Source organism: Cavia porcellus, unplaced genomic scaffold, assembly GCF_034190915.1.
Source record: "Cavia porcellus strain 051 isolate PalLab524CR breed Dunkin Hartley unplaced genomic scaffold, mCavPor4.1 scaffold_32, whole genome shotgun sequence".
Classification (NCBI taxonomy): Eukaryota; Metazoa; Chordata; class Mammalia; order Rodentia; family Caviidae; genus Cavia; species Cavia porcellus.
This window is the reverse complement of record NW_026947515.1, coordinates 35,659,510-35,683,237: the sequence shown is the minus strand read 5'-3', so window position 1 is coordinate 35,683,237 and position 23,728 is coordinate 35,659,510. Positions and strand designations below refer to the sequence as shown.

Sequence of the window (23,728 nt, the reverse complement as noted above, 5' to 3'; positions counted from 1 at the left end):
TGTTCAAAAGATAATGGGAAGCCATGGATCTGACAGTTGTCCATGCTAGTGAAGGAGCACCAGAATGTAAATCTAGTACTGCTTTGTTCATTGAAAACTGTCCACGTGCTTTGTGTTTTTACTGACTTTACCTTCAGGCAGATTTATTACCTCATCGTTAAGCTGGCAACAGTCTGTGGTACACCTTGCTTAGAAAGCTGTGCACTAGTTTGAAAAGATATAGGGAAGAAATTTAGCATTGTTCAGAGACGATTGATTTTGGGTCTAGGTTGGCTGAAAAGTGTGGTGATAATTAAAGCAGGCTGATACATTGGAGAAGAGAGTTAGAGAAAAATGATAGCTCACCATATCCGTGGTACCCAGTAAACTCTCTAGAACAGTGGTGGTGAACCTGTGACACATGTGCTGTTTTTCTTTGAAAACAAAAGATGTGGCCTGGCATGGTGGCACACACCTATAATCCCAGCATGGGAGAGGTTAGGGGAGGTGGGGTGGGGGAAGCACGGTGAGTTTGAGACCAGCCTGGGGCTACGTATTGAGTTCAAGGCCTGATCCTATCTCAAGGAAAAAAAAGAAAAAGACAAAGACAAAAGATGTTTATGTGTGTGTGTTTTTCGCCAAACAAACCTCAGTATTCATGTTTAATTGCTATGTTGATACTTTGTGATAAGTAACTGGGTTTTGGGTTGTAGTTGTGAGCACTTGGTCTGTAAGAAGGTTTGCTATCATTGCTCTAGAACATTGCTGTTCAATAAAAATGTCATTTAGGTCAAGGATGTGCATGTATGTATGTATGTATGTATGTATTGGTACCAGGGATGGAACTGAGGACCTAGTGCTTGCCAGGCAGGCACTTACGTTGCTGAGCTGTATCACCAGCCCTAAGGATTTTTATTTAAAATTTTCTAGTAGCCACATTCAGAAGTAAAAAATCAAAACAGAAAACTCCAAACTAATCTAAAAAAGTAACACATTTACTGAGATGTAATTTGCCTGCCATCAGATTTATCCTTTGAAGTTTATACTTTGGTTTTAGGTTCTTATAGAGAACAGTATGTTCGTTACCACTGATTCCAGGGCCTTTTTATCACTTCTCATACCACTAGCTGTCACTTTCAGTTCTTCCTTTTTCAGCCTCTGGAGGCTGCTTTTCATCTCTTTGGATTTCTAATGCTGGACATTTCATAGGAATGGAATTATACAGTGTAGTGTCTGGCTTCTTTCACAAAGCATAATGTTTCAAGGATCATCTGTCTTTTAAAAAATAATTTATTTTTGTGGTACTGGAGATTATACCTAGGGCACTGTTAACACTGAGGTACACCCCTGGCCCTTTCTTATTTTTTATTTTGAGACAGGGTCTTATTAAGCTGCCTTTGTTGGCCTTGTGATTCTCTTGCCTCAGTCTCTTTGAGTACACCTTTCTTACAGATGTACACCATAGTATCCAGATAAAGGTCATTTGAAACATGTGTAAGTACTCTCTTCTTCTTCTTTTTTTTTTTTTTTTTTTTTTTTTTGTGGTACCAGGGATCAAACTCACAACCTCGCACTTGCCAGGCAGGTGCTTATGTTGCTGAGCTAAATTCCTGGCCTCTTCTTTTGTGCATATAGATGAATACTATTTTGTCATGTAGATATACTACGTTTTGTCCATTTATCAGTTGATAGACATTTGTGCTTCCTTGTTGTTATGTTTTGTTTTGTTTTGTTTTTGTCTTTTTCCTTTTTATCGGTACCAGGGATTGAACTCACGACTGCCTGCTTGCAAGGCAGGCGCGTATGCTGCTGAGCTAAATCCCCAGCCCCTCCTTGTTATTATGAATAATGGTGTTAATAGTGTATAACAGATTTTGTAGAAATGAATTTTAATTTTTTTACTCAATATATTCTAGTTAGTATGTAGATATAATCAGTATAAAATTATTAGTAGGTTATTTTAGATTTTTTATTGAAGTCTTCAAAATTCCACATATATTTCACCCTGACTAGCCTATGTCATTGCAGATAACCACATTTCAAGTTGTCAGTAGCCTCATGTGGCTCCTATATTGAAGGGCCCAACTCAAGAAGAAACCAAGTGAGATAGCTAATTATGTGGTTTGTTCCCAGTTTTCACCGACTTGAAGATGTGTTCTTACTGGCATTATACATGCATTGTTTCCCCAGTCCCTTTGTCTTTGTTCTCATGAAATACTTTTCTATGTTTCTTCAAATCCTAGCTTACAAAATTCTGATTTATGTTCTTCTTCGGGAGTTTTAGTTTTCCTAGTTCCCTTTTTGTTTGCTTATTTAATTTGCAGATGTTAGTTGAGTACTTCCCATGGGCCAGGCATAGTTATAAGTGGAACAGCAAAGAGTAGCCTATATAAAGTTCTTATTTCCACAGAGCATCTACTCTTTAGTGAGGAACAGTGTTTACTTACCTGTGAGATGGGGTCTCCATGTGTAGTTCAGGCTGGCTTGAAGTCCCTGTGTAACCTAAAGTGGCCTTGAACTTGGGGCAGTCCTCCCGTTTCAGCCTCCCAAGTGGTGGGATTACAGGCATGTGCCACCATACCTAGCCTATATCATATTTTATGAAGAATTTTAATCAACTTAAATATTAGGAGAAAACAACTAGAATTTGTAAGTTAGAATTCTGAATAACATTAGAAAATAGAAAATTTTATAGGATTTAGAAATTACTGAAGAGTTAGGTATTTTGTCTGGGGAGGAAAAGGGAGAATGTGAGAAATAATTGAAATTTTCCTCTCTGATTCTAGAGGGTAGAACTAAAATCTATGAAGAAGTATACATTGTTGCTGAAAATGGGTATTTCAATCATATAAGGAAATGGTGGGAAGCAAGATCATCCAAAATCATCTGACCAATGAAATCTGCTGTCCTGTGATAGCCACAGTTACCGTATTTACATTCTCATGAAAGCCACATGATCACCTATCTGTGATACTGTAGGAATGGATTCTGTATGAATCATGATTTGGTGACTTCTCAACTATGTAGTCCGCTTTCAACAGTAAAAGCACAGGCTTTTTTTTTCTTAAGCCACATATGTTTATATCTGAAAAAGACATATGAAATGACATACTAATGTTAAATGTGGTTCTAATGTTCTCTGTTGTATCATTATTTTGAAAAGAAAAATTGATCACTAATTGATTTAGCAATTTACTTATACTCAAGTTTGAAATATAGTGGACTAGAATGAATCTTCAAAATCTTTGCAGTACTATGAACCTGTGATTGTTTCTAATCAACTAGTAATGGCTAAAAATTAGACCCAGGGAGCTCCACATTGCAGATACTTAGAAGCTGTAAACCCTTAGGGGGTTGGAAATGGAAAAATATTTGCGTGCGTGTGTGTGTGTGTGTGTGTGTGTGTGTGTGTGTGTGTGTGTGTCTACCACTGTCCTTGCTAACTAACGCTGCCCTCTCCTCCCCAACCAGCCTTTACCATTGTTTCTTCTTTTCCTTAATGGTGTTTTACTCTTTTGAAAAATCTTAGTTTTTCCTTATCTAAACCCCCTCTCCAGTTAACACTACAGAACTAGTTTGTTCTTTCATTTAAATTTTTCCTTCTTAAGTACTTCTGGTAGCTTATATGAACTCATCTTTAGAAGGAATTGGCTTTCTTACTTGAAATTTAACATTTTAAGTGTTATCTTCTACACAAACTAACATGACACTTAATTGCTTAAGAGGGTTGCAAAAAGAAAAGAGTTAGGTTTTCTATTTTGCATCAGAGAATATTGAGCAGTTGTTCTATGTAAACATTTTTAGCTAAGGTTATTCAGGCTTGGCACAAGTTTATCTGAGTAAATGAGCATGGTAAAAGTATGCAGTATTTTACAGTTGGTCAAGTCAGGTGTCTTTGGTATTATAAAAAGTGAAATGAGCTTATGTAAAATAGAACAGTTTCTCGTATACTGACGAACTGTGATTATCTTAGTACTATAGTAAAAGTGAATAAAAGATTGATTCCCAGATGCTATATCTGTTTTGCTCTAATATTTAAATGATTGGTAATGTTAACCCAGTTGCCTGCATTTAGACTGCTACTTGTTTGTGATTAGCATTCTCTAGTTATATCCTTCTTCCTCTTCGAGGAATACTAAGCATAATAGTGGATAGTCTCTTTTATGGAGGTGGTAAATTTCACAGCACAGAGAGATTGTAGTTTACTAACTGAGAATTTTTGAAAATTTATTCTAGCAAATTTCTAGCAAATTGCTAATTCTAGGAAAATCCCAGTGCAATAATCATTTTTAAGTGATTATTTTGAGTCTGGGAATATAGCTCTGCGGCACAGCGCCTGCCTGACTAGCACAAGGTCCTGAGTTGGACTCCCAGGACCCTCCCCCAAACTCCAAAAACAAAAAAATTATTTTGTGGGTTGAAATATTGTAAGACCATTGAAATAAGTTATGTATCCTTTTGTGAGCAAAGAGATTGAAATGAAGCGATAAGAAATTACAGTCATTGCTAGCTGTGGTAGCTTGAACCTATAATCGCAGATCTCTGGGAGCCTAGAGTGAGAGGATCACATGTTGGGACAGTGTAGTGACTTAGCAAGACCGTCTCTCTGAAAAAGGGGGCGGAGGGGCTGAAAATACAGTGCAGACTTTTTTCCTATTTATTTGTTCACAGATCACATAGTACTGTACATAATTGTATTCATTCTTTTATTTTTCCAACATTGATACTATTCCTTTCAATGGATGTGTCTACCATACTTTAGTTTCCTTTTTTCTTACCTCTCCTCTATCCCCTCCCCCTTTTCCTTGTCCCCTCTTCCTTTTTCCTAAGAGATGTGGCCTTGCTATGTTGTTCATGGTGACCTCAAATTCCTGCACTCAAATGATCCTCCTTGCTTAGCTTCCTGAATGGCTGGCACTGGCGGTAGTTTTTAAACCCAGTGATACACAAGCCAGGGCCTCTGGGTTTCAGGAGCTGTTCACATTCTTCACGGGCACCATATTCTAATGCTTGAAATAGGTCTTTCCTGGATCTTGGACATCTTTAAAACCATTTTGTTTGCAGTAAAATTCGAGCTAGATTGCTTTATTCCTTTTTTTTTTTATCGGTACCGGGGATCGAACTCAAGACCGCCTGCTTGCAAGGCAGGTGCTTATGCCGCTGAACTAAATCCCCAGCCTCTGCTTTATTCCTTGATCTGTGTGTTTATCTCATCAAATTTAACACTGTACAGTGTTTACCTTGTTAGAGGTATGTAATAGTGGGACAGAGCTTGAGGCATGTTCTCTCATGTCAGAATTAGGGAAAATACCTAAGACTTATTAAATCATTTATGATATTCCTATTTTCCCCCCTTGTGTATTGCTGTTGCTTAATTCAGAGGTTTTGAGTAAGGGATGTAGTAATTTTTCCCTTTGAATGTCAAGCATTAAAAATGACCATTGCATTAAATAGTTTCCCTATTGGGAACAGTTGAAGGTAACAGCCTCTGTGGAATGGTTTATGAAGGCTGATAAATTAAACTCTGATTTGCTAACTTTTAGAAGGTTAGTATTGAAGGTTGACACTGACACTTACCAATTTGCCTGTGATGCTGTGAAGACATGTGGTAGTAGGAAAGGGTATGAGCTGGAAATCTGAACATGGAACTGAGTTGGAATCATGAGACTGGTAGTGACTTGTGGTCTTTTGTGGCTACATACAGAGATACTGGATAAGTTTTTCATTCATTAAGTAAATACCACTTACAGGTGCATCAAATTTTGTCTGTGTGTCATACTAAGTACTTTTAACTTGAACTATTAGGTATTTATTGTGAATTATTAATCACCATGTTAGAAAAATAATATAGCATTTTGTGAGATGAGAGGTACTTTTGATTGGTGGTTACTTGCTCCAGTGTATTACCATATGCCTACATATCTATGAACTTTTCTGCTCTCTATTGAAGATGAATTGGTTTTTCTAAATGTAGCACTAGAAGCATCCTTGCATAATGCAGTTATTTAACACCTCTTTTGTAGATTTGCAGTGTTAGAAGTAGTTGAGATGAATTACTACTTTTTTTTTGACTATTACTTTTTCAAATTAACAATAAAACCAAAAAGAAAATAGTGGGTAGCTTGGTACACCCTCAAAAGAATCTGATTCCTGGAATTGAAAACTGTCTTGAGGCCTGATGAGAGCCAGGCAGACACGTGGGTGTAGACTGGGTTTGCATTGTGGGTCAGAGCTGGGATGGGGTTGGAGGAGTGAAAATGCACTCAGTGTGTGGCTGCAGTTTTAGAGTAGCTGCATTTTTGTTTTGTCGTTCCATTAGCCCTGTTTAACCTAAATACAAGTGTAGTAATGTTGAGTGGCATGAGTATGTTATAAGTGCAGATATGTGGTTTGGTGAAAGGTAGGGATGGAGTGGAGATATAGTTAGCAGAAAGTAAGAGCAGAAGGATCTTGTTATATATTTATCTTTTTTGCAGTACTGAAGATTAAGCCCAGGGCCTGATGCATGCCAGGCAAGCATTTACCACTGAGCTACATCCCCAGTCCTCGTTTATTTCATTTCATTTCATTTTATTTTGGGAGTTTTGAGGCAAGGTCTTCCTGTGCAGTTGAAACTATCCTTAAACTTACTGTGTAGCCCAGCTGGCCTTGAACTCATGACAGTTGTGCTTCAGCTTCCAAAGGGTTGGAATTACGAGTGTGTGCCGTCACACCTGGCCATTTATTTACTTATTTATGGTACTGGCAATGGAACTCATGACCTCATGCTTGCCAGGCAGGGGCTTTCGCCGCTGAGCCAAACTCTCAGCTCCATTTATTTATTTTAATTTGACAGATAATGTTTTTATAATGTAAAACGTGATTAAGTACATATACATATGGAATGATTGTCTCCTTTCTTCAGTCATCAAAGTGTTTCCCTACTTGTACGATGATGAATAACTACCACTACTATTAAGGTGCAAAGTAGAAAAGCTATTTAACAATGAAAATACAATCCAAAATAAAGAGCACATAGAGTAGCTTTTCTTCATGATTTTAAATGGGAAATTGAGATAATTGCACATATCCCATTTCCAGCGTATTTTCCAACTCTCTTCAAATACTCAGATGTCATTTGTTTGACGTAAGATTCTGTAGATACTTGTCTCTCAAAATGATTATTTTTAATGATATGAAACTCAAATCAGTGCTCATTTCTTCTTTCTACCATGGATTACAGTAATACTGTTAAATCTATGATGAAGCTGGTTTTGAAATATCGTGGAGATGAACAAATATTGGTCTTAGCTTATTTGTGGTTGGAGGTAACTATATCCTCATTGTAGAGAACATTGAAAAATATATGAAAGAAATTTATGAGCCATAATTCTGTTATTATAGATAAGTAATTGATGCATTTTTCTAGTCTTTTTTTCTATGCATTATAAAATCAACTCTGGTCTGGCATGGTAACACATGCTTATAATCCCAGCATACTGGTAGGAGGATCACAAGTTCAAGCCCAGCCTGGACAGTTTAGTGACCTAGGGAGACTCTGTTTTAAAAGTAAAAAAAGGGCTGGGAGAGGAGGGGCTTGGGTTATAGCTTAGTATAAAGGCCCACTACCACAAACAAAGCAAAATAAAGAAAAAAAATCATCTCTGAATTAAATGACAGTAGGTCGGGGAAAGAGGGTGGCCTTCTAAGATAATCTCAGTTATTATTGTAGGTAAAATTGTAGGTAAGTTATTATTATTGAGGATGATTTATAGTAGGAAACTGTGACTTCTGCTGGTCTAGATAATTAATGTACCAATATTCTTTAAAATAAGATATTGTAATCCAATCTGGTGTATCTAAAAGTGTACCATGACTTAGTATGATTGTCTTACATGTTTTATATCTTCTTTGGCCTTCGTCTGGTATTTAATCTGTTTATATGATAATTTATAATGTCATAAATAAGTGAATCTGACGGTGTAAAAATGAGTGAATAGAGGGTGCAAAAGAAGGAAATTGAAATGTATTAGGTACATGTACTAATCCCTTACAGTGAATGTAATCTTTATGTACTACAACATGAACTAATAAAGTTAAAAAAAAAAGATTATAGTCATAGACCTAAGGCTAGGTTGCTTTGGGAGTATGGGAGCAAAGGAGGAGGCCACGGGTTTGTGCTTCAACCAAAACCACCCTTGGATTTGGCCAGAATAGGCAGTTATTTAATGAGCTGGGGCCATATTTAGGGCCCCTAAGTAAGTGATTAATCAAAAAAACCAGCTAATCTCCTGGTATTTGAGAGTTCAGATAGAATATGCCGTTAGGTATCCTTTATATTTGATTGTAGTGGCCATGTATCATTTTGAAATTGGAGGAATAGTTCGGAATGGTATGGCTGACCTGAATCATGGGACCCATTATGTTTCTTCATACCAATTGAGAGATACAGGAAATAGCAATATTGACAATTCAATAAGCAGTTTAAATAGCCCAGTGTTTAACAGTTCTGTCAGTGGATTGCCCGTTCTGTCAGTTGTACAAAATAATGTTAGAAGCTCATTATTTTCTTTTTTGGGGAAATTGGTCTTATGTGATACTCTGTATATGTGATGTTCATTACACATGGCTTATTCACAATTTGTGTATTAAATCTAATAGGAGTGTCTTCCTCTTTTTAAAATTAGAATTTCCTAGACTAATGGATCTTCGAAAGAGCTTGACTACTTGTTTCATGTGTAACAGTATGTAGCTGAAATAAATTTTTTTTATTGGTATCAGGGATTGAACTCATAACCACGTACTTGCAAAGCAGGCGCTTTTGCTGCTGAGCTAATTCCCAGCCCCTGTAGCTGAGATAATTTATCTTTGCAATTTAATTTATAAACAAAATTATTGCTTGTTAACTAATTTTTTGTTTTACAGTTTCTCTTCAGCAACGAGTAGCAGAATTGGAAAAAATTAATGCAGAGTTTTTACGTGCACAGCAGCAGCTTGAGCAAGAATTTAATCAAAAGAGAGCAAAATTTAAGGAGTTGTATTTGGCCAAAGAGGGTAAGTTCCTAAGTCTCTTCCATCTCCTCTGCTAATCTACCTTAAAATTTTAAGCTGTTTTGGTAGTATAGAACTTTGATCTTTTGTGTTCTGACACTGTAGTGCAGAAGAACAGTATTTAAAGGCTAGGGTGAAGAATGTAAAGGCTGTTGTGCATGAGTTTGTACATACAGTAGCCTGAACTGTGTTTCCAGATGTGGTATATACCTTTGCCCTCTGTTTCTCTTTGTTTGGCCAAGTTCACTCAGCAAAGCTGATTTCCCCCATACCCATTTCCCCCACACTTTTCAAATAAACTTTTTGGCACTGTTAAAAAAAAAAAAAAAAAAAGAATGCACTTAAAACTCAAATGGATGAGTTGCATGTGGTAGCACATACCAGTAGTCTCAACACTGAGGAGACCAAATCAGGAGGATCTCTGAATTGCAAGGCAGCCTGGGCCCTGTAGTGAGTTCAAGTTCAAGACCATCCTGAGTGCACAGCAAGAGCCTGTTTCATAAAACAAAAACAAAACCAAACCACAGATGGAAAATGCATTCCAATTTTTTCTTGTCTTTTTACTATGAGTGTTGATATTTAGTATAATAGGCTGCATAGTCCTGAGATGTAACATTTTCAGTGCTCTTAGTTGATATAGCTTTGGGCTATCAAGGCCCATTGGCTAATAACAGTTTTATCTATGCTATATTAAAGCTGACACTTAATGGACTTAATTCAACAAATGTTTAATTATTTATTAGTACATATTTAATAAGTACCTATCGTGAGGCATACGTCTTATTTGGTTCTTGGTATGCAGAAAGAGCAGCAGGCTCTTTAACGTGAGTGAATGAAGTAAGGAAAACAGATGGAGAATGACTGCGTGATAAGTTGTTAAAAAGGAAAGCATATAAGGCAAATCGCATGAGAGAATACGATAGGGGACCTAATTTGAAGGATCAAGGAAAGTTCTGGATATTAACGTAGCACAATGTGAGTACGGTTTCCATAGTTCCTTAGACCAGTGGATCTCAGAATATGATTGTGGAATAGCAGTATCAGCATCCTCATTGCCTGGAAAAGTTGTTAGAAATATAGATACTTGAGTGTGGCCTAGTTGGACAGACCAGTAATCCTAGCATGTCATGAATCTGAAGCAAGAGGATCACAAATTCAAGCATGGCCTGGACAATTTAGCAACTTAATGAGAACATGTCTCAAAAAAATGGACCAGAAATGTAGCTCAGTGCAGAAACCCTGTATTTGGTCTCTAGTGCTAAAAAAGGAGAAACCCCAAATATTTGGGTGTTGGAAATACATCCCCAGACTTACTTTATTGGTGCCAATAATAAGCACTCAAACATCAAAAAATCTTGACAAGGCAAGTTTTATTTCTGCAGAAGGGCTTAAGCACATTTTAGCATGAGGTAGCAGGTGGATACACAGAGATGTGTTACTGAGTGAGAAGCAGCTGACCCCCCCATTGGCTGGTTTTATGGTTCACAGTCTAGCCCAATTCACGTGTTTAAGCTGAAGGCTTGCTGGGCAAGATTGCTAAGGGAGGGGAGAATGGGTATATGGGGACTGAAAGTCCTGGGCTATCGATGGTTATCTTTGATTGTCAGCCATGTCCCCAGAATCTTGAGCCAAGCAGACATTTTCTTTAACTCTTGTGTGAGAGGTTGTGGTGAATGAGAGCTTAAAATGGAGGCACTAATGCTACAGTATACGAAGTTATACTCAAAGATTTCAAGGAAAGAGACAATATGGTAACTACTTTTATGTCAGGATTATCTTGTGGTGAAACACTCTTCTGCTTAAATGGTTATGTTTTGATCTGCGCTGTTTTGCTGTTATGCCCTCTTTTATCTCAATCTCCACTTCATTATTTTTTATTTTTATCCTTTTAATTAAGGGAAAAAATAAATAGAAAATAGCAGGATATATTATAGTAACCCACTTTGACTTTCCATTGTCTTGATTTGGAGCCCTGTATTACTCTCACCATCTTGTTTTTGACTGATGTCCCCCTATTCTGTTTTGCTTGATAGTACCAGGTTCGAAAGTTTAGGCAACAGCTGTGAAGATACTGAGATTCATTATGATGCCCATTCTGGTTGACTTTTATCTACTTTTGAAGACCTATAATGTCTCCAATGTTTTGGTTTTGTCAGTTTTGTTCTTTACTGTTTTGTTCAGTTTTATTATAACTGATGATATAGGCAATTCTATTAAGAGATAGTGGGAGGCATTATGGTAACCATTATTGATCACCTTGTATTATGCTTTTACATTATCTATTATGTCCACTCTTTTGATTTGATTGACTCTGTTCTGTTAGGTCACATTTGGTTCTACTCCCTTCCAAAAAAGTAATAAGAACTGTGGGAGCAACAAAACCCAAAATGTGTAATTGTCATTGTACAAAAGAGAGGAAAAGAAAGTGCTCTAAATGATATAACTGCATGTATATTTAAGTGTATAAGATAGAAAATGATATCACTGAGTTTTATTGGATCATTGAACAGAACTGTTTGCAGTATCACTGTTGGAATGTCCACTTTACAAGCTTTAATTTTGTGACTTGAACAATTATTTCTTTTTTTTTTTTTTGTCTTTTTCCTTTTTATCGGTACCAGGGATCGAACTCACGACTGCCTGCTTGCAAGGCAGGCACGTATGCCGCTGAGTTAAATCCCCAGCCCCTTGAACAATTGTTTCTAAGATGACAATATGTAATCCATTAACTAGTGATTTCCTACTGTTTATTTTTTTCTGTAAATCTGTATAACTTGTACCCTTTCTCTGCTTTTTTTAAATCTCCTTAAATAAAATTTAAAAAAAAAAGATGGAGGCACTATTTATATCTTTTCACAGAAAAGCCAGGGCTGAAGTTTCTCATAAGTCCCTAATGCACGTTTGTTGAATCAAAAACTGCAATTAAGTTCCATTGGCAAGGGGCTGGAGATTTAGCTCAGTGGCATAAGGGCCTGCCTTGTAAGTAGGCAGTCGAGAGTTCGATCCCTGGTACTGATAAAAAGGAAAAAGACAAAAAAAAAAAAAAAAAAAAAGTCCCATTGGCAAGTGTCTTAACAGGCTTTCTGTGGTGATTCATCACATGCATGCTAAACTTTGAAAGCTGCTCTAATCTAGAACAGTGTCTTTCAAACTTTGACATGGATAAAAATCACCTGGAGAAATGATTAACCACAGTATATTTGAGCAGAGACTAAAACTTTACATTTCCAATGATCTCATGGATGATTCTCATACTGGTAGTCCAAGGATCACAATTTGGAACCCCTGTTCTTTTTTTTTTTTTTTTTTGGTCTTTTTCCTTTTTATCAGTACTGGGGATCGAATTCATGACTGCCTGCTTGCAAGGCAGGCGCTTATGCCGCTGAGCTAAATCCCCAGTGCCCTGAACCCCTGTTCTAGACTAATGATCATATAGCTTTTTATTTAATCTACAAAGTATTTATATACTTATATAAACTCAAGTTTTTAATTTGTGTTATAATATTTTACATTAAAAAGATAATTAAGGTTATATTTTGCCATGTTATCAGTACTTAAAATTAAACTAAATAAAAAAAATTTTTTTTAAACTAAAGGACCAGGAATGTAGCTCAGCAGTGCAGCACCTGGTTGGCAAATGCAAGGCCCTGAGTTTGATTCCCAGTACCAAAAAAGAAAACAGTAAAAAAAAAAAGAAGAAGAAAAAGACGACATCCCCCCCCCCCAAAAAAAACCAATTTAAACTAAAATGTCATGATTTTAAATATACCCAGTGGAATCAAAATATAGTTTAATATCTATCGCACTATCTATTTTAAAGAAAATGGATAAACACATTAGCAGACATTTTACATTATTTTTCTTCTTGGGTTAGGTTTTCTTTTTCACATCTCTCTTGGAATTTTATTTTATTTTGTTTATTTATTTGAGACTGGGTCTCACAGTATAGTTCAGGTCAGCCTTGAACTGCTGCTTCTCGTCTCAGCCTCCCCAAAGTGGTTGGGATTACAGTGATATGCCCCCACACCCAGCTTGGAATTTAGTTCTTAAAAGTGGTTCTGAAAGTGGTTTTACGTTAGAATTAACTGTGAGGTTTATTACTAAAGGTTGGTTGCTGTGGCCCAGCCCCAGAGTTACTAAGTCTTCGATTTTGTATTTTAAGCAAATTAACCAGGTGAGGCTGATATTGTTGGTTCAGGTACTACGCCTGGAGAATCAACCTAAAATTGTATCTTGTACTTGAAAGTCTAAAACGTAATTCGGTCAGAGTTCTCTGTAATGAAAATATGCATGTCAGTTTCTGTATTGTGATGCTATTCTAGCTATTAGAAATGTGTAATCAGGTATACTAGTTTTCACACATCTAAGGATTATTTGAATGTAAACATTATTGGAAATGCAGCCTTCATAAGATACTAATGTTTCCAATTAACCTTAATCTGTAGATTAAAAGTGTATATGGATAGAAAAAGATGGGCTTTAGCATTAGAGTGATGCAGTTTTTAATTTTTAAATAGATGTAAGTGCTGAGAACCATTGGTCTCATAAATAAATAGAAACAAAAAGTTTTATTATAGCAGTTATTTATTTCTCAGCTCTTTCTAAATTACACATGAAATTACATAGTACTGTAGCTTAAGTTTCTTTTGTTGTTGCTCTAGCAGCTAACTACTCAGTTAGGTCTTTTATTTTGGTGAAAACAGACTTTGTATCACCTAGCCTGTTAAAAGATTTTGTTACACAATTATTTGTCACTAACTTAAAAAAAATACTATTGGTTCTGATACTTTGCAGTAGTGGGAACTGAACTGTTGCGTCTCTGAGGGTAAAATACCTAGGGAGGTTTGGGTCCCCACCCAAGGTGATTGATGCCACTGTAGACTGTCAGTCACTGCTGTTCATGTCTAGAGGAGCTATGTGTGTAGTTGTTCCTCTCTTTCTGGAAACCTCTCTTTAGTGACTGTGCCTCCAGGCACACTTGTCTTCTTTGCTGAGGGCGCAGCCCTGTCTAACTGTCTGTAATATTTATAATTAACTTAGCTGTCTATAACATTTACCCCTCTGAAGAGCTATCCCTAACTGCAGCTAGGGGAAAAGGTGTATAGTTTCTGTCTAGTTGCTTTGAGCTGAAAAGGGTTTATGCAGGAGAGACTGCAGTGAGGGACCTTCTCAGATATCATGGACCTCAGACAGAAGTTGTATTGTGGTTTAGCAGTTAAAACTGTCTTTACAAGGTTGATCTAGTGGATCCTGGTAAAAGGAATCTAGCATACTTATCATTGGTTCCATTTATACATCACTTGGAGTTTGGCATCATCTAGGTAAGAATAAACAAATTTTCCAAGAAATTAGAGCAGGTGTAATCAAAGCATGAGCACTGGAACACAAGGCAGATTGGGGAAAGATCCAAGTGTAGAAGCTGTTCTTAGGGAACAGAAATAGTGATTGTAACCCACTCGCTCTTAAACCCCTCTACTGATGGAATCTAGTATTTTATGATAAGTCTCTTCACTTTTAACTGTAAGAAGATACAATTTGGTGGTTTTGAAGGATAATTTTAGCTGAAGAATTTAAAGATGTAAAGATTCTTGTTGAGCTTTTATAGATTTTACTGTAGTTTTTCTTAATCACTCATAACAGTTGTCAACTACTGATGTAGCTGGAAGCTGTCAGAAGGGATCAGTGATTGGAGCCCCCTTTTTTATATATCATTTATTACTGTGGAATTTTTTAAGCACATTTTTTGGTTACATTTTCTGCTGGGTGTTTAAGATCAAGTTCAAGTGAGGCTTGTGTTAATTAAAATTAATCTCTCTGTCTATCAAGGTAGTTAAGCCTCCTTAGGCATTGATTTGGAATCATGCAGAGCATCTCAGCTGCTGTGTCAATGTTAGCTGTCAGGACAGAACGTGGCCTTGCTTGACCATGCTGCTTTCTGTAAAAAGCATGGGGACTTTCTCTTGTGGTGACTCTGCTCTGGCACATTGTACACTTCTTGATTTTTGTTCTCTGGAGTCCAGCAGTCTACCTGCTCAGGAGGTTTGATGATTCATCAAAGTTGTAGATCTCACGGAGAATGTTCCCTCGTCAGTAGGTTCTGGCCGGCCTCAGAGGGCCAGAGCCAAAATATTGGCTGTATTCTTAGCCCAGTTACCTTCTTAGTTCGCATCTCTAAACTTTGGTTGTTGAACACCCAGAAGAGAAGATCAGTGACATTTGTATTGCAGTAGGGGCTGGGAGTTTAACTATTATAATTTCATCTGAGTAAAGTTTTAGTTTGAGATCAAGAGCCACACATAGTCTATCAGCGTAGCAATCATATTATCTATGAAATGTATTTAAATGTTTATCTTAGCTGGGGATGTGGTTGAATAGTAGAGATCTTGTCTTGCACGCACAAAACTCTGGGTTTGATCCTCAACACTGCAAAAAACAAAACAAAGCCTTATAAATGTCTATCTTAATAGAGAATAGCCTATTCTCCCTCTTTTTTTTTTTTAGAACAGTCTTTTTCATCAGTTGTCTCTATCTAATACATAAATAAGTTCTCCTCTAATTAGTTATATTTACTGGGATGTCACCAAAGAAGTGTGTGATATCTGTAATGCTCAGTGCCTGAGCATCTTTAAATGTAATGACACATATATAACATCACATACGCTTTTAAAAAAAGAAACTCATCTGACTGGTGGTCTCATGCTAGTTGGACATATACTTCTTATCACAAGAAGCTAGAGCACAAGAGAAAGGCGCATATCTGCGTCTATAAAAAGGTTATCACCATAAACAATCCCAGTTTTATATTGTAGAAGACCTGTACACCTGGAAAGCATAAATACATTTAGTGTACCATAAGATTAGAAGTAATAAATGTCACAACTGTATGGAAACTTTTGTGATTTGGTTATGTATCAAGAGCATCTTTTAATAAAAATTTATTGTGTTATTGACAGAAGACTTAACCTTTTGTTGATGGCCAATGCAAACCTGTCATAATAATATGTTCAGTAACATTTATTGGGGTATGTCTCCCATAAGGTTATAGAAATTATTAGAGTTCCATTAGTGAAAAGACTGGAAGAAAATATTTCCAGGAAGCTGCTGCTTTCACCAACGGGAGTCTTGTCCAAAAGTTTTCTTAAGCCTTAGGGGTCCCCACTTAATCATCTCAACACATTTTTTGATCTTTGAGAATCAGATTATAACAGCACTTTGTTCTTGAACAATGACAGGCTCTCAAGTTATTTTATGTAGACCACAATATGCATTCTGTTTGTAAAACCAGTTTTGACATCATTTAGGTCAATTGGCAACCTAAGTTGGAGCATGAGTTTAACTGATGACATCTATAAGCTAATTTAGGTTAGGGACAAATGTTTTAAAAAATTTAAATTTATTAAAAATTTAAAAGGCAAAATAATTGTTGAGCTCAAACAAAAACATCTGTAAATATTGTAGCCAGTCACAAATTTTACAGATAGACAGGCACACATAAGACAGTTGTTCATAGACCAGAGTGCACACAGATGTATTTGGCCAAGTTGAATTACAGTTTACAGTTTTTAAGTTAAATAGTCAGAGCATTTTGTAGATCAGGTAACAGAGATCTCTTGTAATAAGGATTGAAAGGATAAAAATTTTCTGCACCTGTGAAAGCAAAGACCTTTTTTTGTTTTGTTTTATCTTGTTTTTTTTTTGGTGCTGGGGATTAAACCCAGGGCCTTGTGCATGCAAAGCAAGAACTTTACCAATGAGCCACATCCCCGCCCACAAAGACCTTTTTTAAGACAGGTCCTAGGCTGATGGTTTGTCTAATTGGAGTGCCCAGCTATACAGACTTGTCACTGTTGCTTGATAGCAGTAGTTGTTTGATGGTCACAGCTGATAGCTAAAACCTGGTTTTTTAAACTGCTGTGTTGATAGCCACATGTAACTATTCCCTTTAAAGGGACAGACTGTTGAAGGAAATTTCAACTATTTCACGGGGGGTGCACAAGGCAGGCTTGGGTGTAGAAAGAGACTGGATGGTACTCTTTGGCACTAAGTATGAATTGAAAATAATAGGAGCAGAAAGCTTGCCAAGGCTCCAACCTGCCCTACTGCAGCTATTTACCTATGACAATGTTTCCCATTTTTGCCTCTTTTTTATTTATTTTAATTTTTATTTTAAAGGGGGTAAAATTAAACACAACAAAACAGAACAAAATAGGAGATAAGAAAGAAATGTAAGAAATACAAATTTCAAAGCTAGATGACCTGAGATCTTCACTATCTATCATATTGTCTCTTGTTTTCTTCCAAATAGTTGTCCATGTCTTTGCATACAGAGAATTCATACAAAACAACATAGTATAAAACTGATTTGAACGAAATGAGGAATTGCCTGTGACTTTGGAACCATACGTAGCTATAGGCCTTCCATTTTCTTTTTCTTTTTTTTTTTTCTTTTTCAAATCCATTTTATTTTAAGAAGAAAACCAAAAAAAAATAACCTCTCCCCCAAAAAACACCAAACAAGAAGGAGAAGGAGGAAAAAAAACTAAAACAAAATTTCATGTCAATTGGGGGAGACATTCCATTTTAAAATCTCAGATAGTACATCTCTCAGAGAATAGTGCTTGGCCTGGCAAAGTATTTTGGAGAGAAATCATGACACAAAAGACAGCCCTCTAAGGGTTGGAGCTGTGCCTAATTTGTAAATACTTGTTTCCAAGTTTAAAATTCTTACTAAACTCCTAAGGAGTTTTCCCAGGAATGCTTTGTCTATCAGTGAACTTATCTGTACTGTAGAACTCATCAGTCTGCCCTCTGTTCTAAAAGCTAGTCAGCGCAATTCTTGAGGGAAGGGAGAAGTGTTAATCTCCAGTTCAGCCTAAAGACTAAAGACAGGTGAACTTGGATTGAAAGTTGTACATTTGTTCTTTGAGAGCTATAAGATTAAATCCAGACCAGCTTTAGACTATGATCCAGAGATACGTGAGGGTCAGTTTCACTCTGGAAGGGTCCCAGGCAGGGGAACTCACCATCTGGAAACTTGGTCCTGAAACTCAGCAGCCACCTCAGGAACAGAAGTACAATTAAGATCAAGAGCTTTCCTAGGGTAGGTCTCTAATCCTTAGCAAAACATGTCTCCAGAGACAAAAGCTATGACTGACTCCAGCCACACTGGAAAATAAAAAACTAATAATCAATGTGAATGGCAACTTTTAACCTTTTTTTTTGGAGACAGGGTCTCCCTCTGCAGTTCGGGCTGACCTTGAACTCATTTTGTAACCCAGGCTGGTCTTGAAAACACAGCAAATGAAAGTGTTCCAACTACATTGCTTAGGTATAACTTTCTAAAAATGAATTTGAATAAAAAAATTCTATAATCCTAGCCTACAAAAGAGATGTTATCACCTCCAGGCCAGACAGATAAGTAGTCCAGAAGAAATCTTGGTCCTAGTCAAATAAGACTTTTTGGGTTCTCTGTCCACTCACCTAGATAACTTTCCTCTGCAGCAGTGCTAGCTAGGCCTTGTTTATTTGTTTGTTTATTTAGGTTTTGCTTTTTTTGAGACAGGGTTCACTGTGGAGTTCTTGCTGGCCTTGAACACGCTGTAACCCAGGTTGGCCTTGAACTTGCAGTGACCCTCCTGCCTCAGCCTCTGAGTGCAGGGATTACAAGTATGTGCCACCATACCCAGTAGCTAGGCCCTATTTAAATTCACTCTGAAATATAACCAGTTATCTGTAACAGTCTTTAAGAAACTCAGACATTAAAGTCTGTGCCCACTGTTTCTCATTAGAAGTTAATGTTTGATTTAGTCTAACATTGCATATTTCCAGTCTGGTTTATAGATCTGAGTAAGTTCTTTAAAGATCTTAATGTAATTATCCGAGTGGTCTGAAAACTTTCCTAGATCGTCCCTGATGTTTTAGGTCACCAAGAGCAAAGAACACATGAATGCTGGTAGTTCTGAACCCCCTATTTACTTCTTACAAGGGATATTGTCCCTGAGGAGCCTGAGCAAAATCAGCTAAAGATGGCTACAATCACCCAGAAGCTTCAGTTACGGCCAGCCTAGAAGCACCACCCTCAAGACCTACAGGGCAGTAGGAGAGCCTCAGACTCCCTAATAGTGGTAAGGCTTTAAGTTTGTCTTGGAAACCTTGCCCTCTGGTTCCAAAGATCAGGATTAATAGCCTCAGCCTTACTGATAGTGGATGCCTGAAGGGCTGTGTGTCAGGTTTTTCTGTGGCACACATTTACATTTGACCATAAGAATTATTTTTTAGTACAAAGAAAATCTGAACATAAGGAAATTTTGATCATCTTTTCTCTTTCATATAGTGCAATTCAAGTTGTAAAATAGTGTTATAATCAATGCTTCCCTCTGTGTTCTATCTTAGCTCTAAGGGTAGGCAGGCCTTGTGCTGGTGCAGAAAACTAACAGACAACTCTTTCAACATGTAAAGGGTCAAATGTTTTCTAGTGCTTAAGAATACATTCCAAAGGAGTAAAAGACTTTGACACTGAGACTCCTATTTCTGAAATGCAAAAAGAAACAATTGGCATCCCTTTAATTTCTGTTTGATTTCTAAATCCTTGGAGTGCCTTTGAGTTGACTCCATTCCGGGGCAGCTAGATGGAGGTCTGGAGAGAGACCAGAAGATAAAATTCAACCAGCCTATCCACTCTCTTACTGGTAGGTAATTTTATATCTTTTGGGAACTCAGATTTTTTTTTTTCTCCAGTAGGTGTTTCTTTTTTTATAAGCACAATTACTGTTGATCTCAGTTGTAACAGCTGTGTTTAAAGAGGGACAGAAGCAACAATTGAGGGATTCCACTGGGCCCCTAGGGCAAAGAAGTTTCACTGTGTTATCTAATTACCTAGGCAACCTTTTCTAACAGCAAGTCAAGGCTGTACTTCCATTTTAAAAATTTTTACATCTCTGAAGCTCATAGGTTAAACTTACATCCATTACCTAGCAATCACAACTCACATATTACTAAAGCCGCATTGTTGAGTGTTCTATGCGCTATGTTCTATGCGCTATACGTACATGAAAGAAGAAAAAGGCTGACTAAAATCTCTTTTTCTCTTGTAGTTATCATTACAGCACAAATGTAAACCGTTCTCTTGATAGCTACTGTCCTCCATGAGAGGCAAACAGTTCCTGCAAGTTGCCTAAGCCTGACTTCTGGAGGGAGGGATAGTCTAACTGTAATGTGATTCTAAAGTTAACTCCCATTAAGCTGGGGAAAAGCTTAGGGGGAGTTTTTGACTTAGAGGAGAGAGACAGTTCTGATAAGTGGAGATATTTCTGTTGGTCACCCAGTTAGCTGTTGGGACTCAGCTTCCCTTGAAGAATCTTTAGGTGTTCACCAGAGAGGCACCCTGGCCATGATCCCTCAGGTGATCTCTCGGTTTCTGCTGACTCACGACCAGAGATCTGTCTACAGAAGGAAATACACCTGCCTGTCTGGTCAGTATTTAGCCTACAGTCTGCTAGTGAAAGTATTTTCCCTACATACACATACATGATGAGAATCAGGCCAGGAAGGGGGTAGGGAGGGGAGGGGAGAGGAGAAGAGACCGACTGACTCAAAAGTTTGGGATTCTCATAGGGGCTGGGGATTTAGCTCAGCGGCATAAGCACCTGCCTTGCAAGTGTGTGGTCATGAGTTAAATCCCTGGTATGGGTAAAAAAGAAAAAGACAAAAAAAAAAAAAAAAGTTTGGGATTCTCTCTTAACTAAATATTTATGTATATGCAGGGAAAATACTTTCACTAACAGATTGTAGACAGATCTCTGGGTATCTCATCCTAGATGAGGAACACATACCCCATCTCTGGGTCAGGTGAAACATCATAATTGTGCCTGTCCAAGAAAAAGCACGTAAAAGACATGTCCTCAGCTTAAGTGTTTTGGGCAACAGTCTTCCACAGGAGACTAAACTGAGACCCTTAAGGAAAGAACTAATTTCTGGGTAAAACCAGAAGAAACTATTTCCCCAAATACCATACTTAAAAAAAAAAAATTTTTTTTTTCCAGGCAGGGATTTAACTGAGCAATACAACCACCTGCCTGGAAAGTGCAAGGTTGAGTTCCATCGTTCGATCCCTGGTACCAAAAAACAGAAAAATTTTTTTTTCGTATGTTAAAGATACTTAGACATCTAGACTCAATAAGCAGTCTTTGGTATACTAATGACTTTTTTGAAGAACAATTAAAGTTGCTTTCTACAAAATTTGAAAAGGAGGGGCTGGGGATTTAGCTCAGCGGCATAAGCGCCTGCCTTGCATGCAGGCAGTCCTGAGTTCGATCCCTGGTACCGATAAAAAGGAAAAAGACAAAAAAAAAAAAAAAAAAAAAAATTGAAAAGGAATGCTGTGATCCTTTTTGAGAGTTTTGGTGGCTTTCCTAAATACAATGAATAGTATATATTCAGTGCTGATAATGTGATTTCTGTTTTGGCTGCTTGCTTGTGTCATAATAAAAATAAAATCTAACGCTTTCTTCTAAAATGGCAGCTAATACTGCATGTACTCTGCAGTATGAGCCCGTCTTTTATCCTTATCACCAGGTTTAATAATGAAAGCCATAGTTTTGATGTGCTCAGCAGTCTTTTATCTTTCAGCAAACCAGGTCAAGGTAGCCCTGAAAGTTCACTTCCTTTCTCTCCGCAGAGGCAGCACTGACTTCAGTGTTGTGGGAGCTGTGCTTCCATTTACTGTCTATGGAGAATAGGTGAGATAAATATGCAAAATAATGAGGAATGCTAATAAAAGAAATGATGACTTTTTCTGATTCCTCTTACGGTCTGTTTTTGCCTTACTATCCATTTTTTTCCTCAGCTGACTTCAATTGGGAATGCTATATTATTTTTAAAAAATGTTTTGTTGCCTTTCTGTTGAACTTGAAAAAAGCATTTTCTGATTTAACTTTCTTACATTAACCAACTTCAGTATAAAACTTGCCACTGCTATAGTATCTTATGATTTATGTTTTGGAAATCTTTTAGTTCTTAGTGAGCAAGAGCCTGTTAAGGGAGACACAAAACAAAAGACCACAGAGTATTCAGCTGGAAGAAAAATAGAAGAAATGGAACTCATATTAATCATCAAAAGACAATTACCTTTTCTGTGGTGTTCCAAAGGACTTTATGCACAGTAATAACTTATATAGGGCTCAATGATAACCCAAATTTGAATAGTTGAAGTCTCGGTTTAGGAAACTGTATGACCAACAAGAAGTAAATATACTCAGATTGGAAAGAAAAGAATATATTTAAAAATAACAAAAAACCATTGGAAAAGCAATAAAGACAAAGAAATTTAAAAATAAGGAACTTGGAAACAAAATACAGAAATTGTTAATAAGATTAATGGTTTAAACTGTAGCGAAGATAAGATTTTAGTAAGTTAGAAAACAATAGTGAGGAGTTCTCTATCCTTGTGAGAGAAAAAGAAACATCAAAGAACATTAAATATATAGAGGTTGCATTGAGAACTTCCAGCACACATCTAAGGAGTTCCAGAAAAGAATGGAGATCATGACACAGAATATTTGAGGAGGTAATACTGAGACTTTATAAATATTAAAGAAAATGTGAGTCCTCATCTTAAATACTGAGTGACATGAGGAGTAGGTAACATTAAATTCAAACCTGATACATTTTAAACCTTATTGTACTTACATCAAGGATTTAGCTCAGTGGTGCAAGCACTGGTGAGAGTGAGATCGTGAGTTTGATCCCCGTGATCCCTGGTACAGAAAACAAAAAGAAACACCAAACAAGCAAAAAAGAACGAAAGGAGAAGCGCCTGGGATTTAGCGGGGCAGATGCCAGGTCTTGAGTTCAGTCCCCGCTACAAAGAAAAAAAAAGAATGAAAGAAGAAGAAGAAGAAACAATTATACTGACAGATAATATGTGAATACTAATTGCCAGAAAACATCTATGATCTATAAAGTGCATAGAAAATGTAACTTAATCTGAAATTTTATATTCAGCTGAATTGTTCAAGACTGAAGACAAAATACATATTTCAGGCATATGAAAACTAAAGTAACCCTACCTCTGCTGGCAGGAATGTAAAATGATGTGTTAGCTTTGGAAAATAGACTGGTATCTCCTCATTTAAGCAGGGTTATCATTTTTCTGTAGTTCTACTCCTAGGTAAAATATACAACAAAAATAACATGTCTATACATAAACTTGTGAGTTTCCATAACGTTAGTCACAGTAACCAGAAGTTGTACGTAGATAGCCATCGCATTATTCCTAATAGCAAGGAATCCCAGATGTCCACCAAATGCTGAATGAATGAACAAAGTGTGATTTTCTCTTACTCATCCGTGGAAAGGAAGTAAAAGTACTGTTTACAACATGGATGAGCCTTGAAAACAATGCTGAAGTCAACAAAGCCAGTTACAAAAGGCCAGAAATCTTATGGTTCAGTTTACCTGAAATGTCCTGCATAGATCATCTACAGAGATAAAAATTGATTAGTGGCTGGTTAGGACTGGTGGGCTAAAGAGTTGGAGGATGATAAAAGTTACATGATTTCTTTCTGGGGTCGTGAAAGTTTTACAAATTTGGTTGTGATGATGCATGTCTGCAAATATTCTAAAGAATCATTCAGTTGTATATTTTAGTTGAATTATTTGGCATGTGAATTATATCTCAGTAATGACACTGCAAAGAGTTTGTGAAGTCGGTGAAAGTTAA

General features: G+C 37.0%; 1 protein-coding gene across 3 annotated transcripts in view; it reads left to right on the top strand.

The window, feature by feature from the left end:
- The window catches only part of Rabep1 (rabaptin, RAB GTPase binding effector protein 1), a 140,667-nt gene that overhangs the window by 34,950 nt on the left and 81,989 nt on the right, over positions 1–23,728 (top strand). For 2 of the 3 annotated variants that reach the window (XM_063242162.1, XM_063242161.1), the window contains exon 2: positions 8,884–9,012. In XM_063242162.1, the coding sequence (XP_063098232.1) occupies positions 8,884–9,012 (129 nt within the window). Of the gene's footprint in view, positions 1–8,881; positions 9,013–23,728 lie in introns of those variants that run through there. The other variant, XM_063242163.1, reaches the window with a different exon arrangement.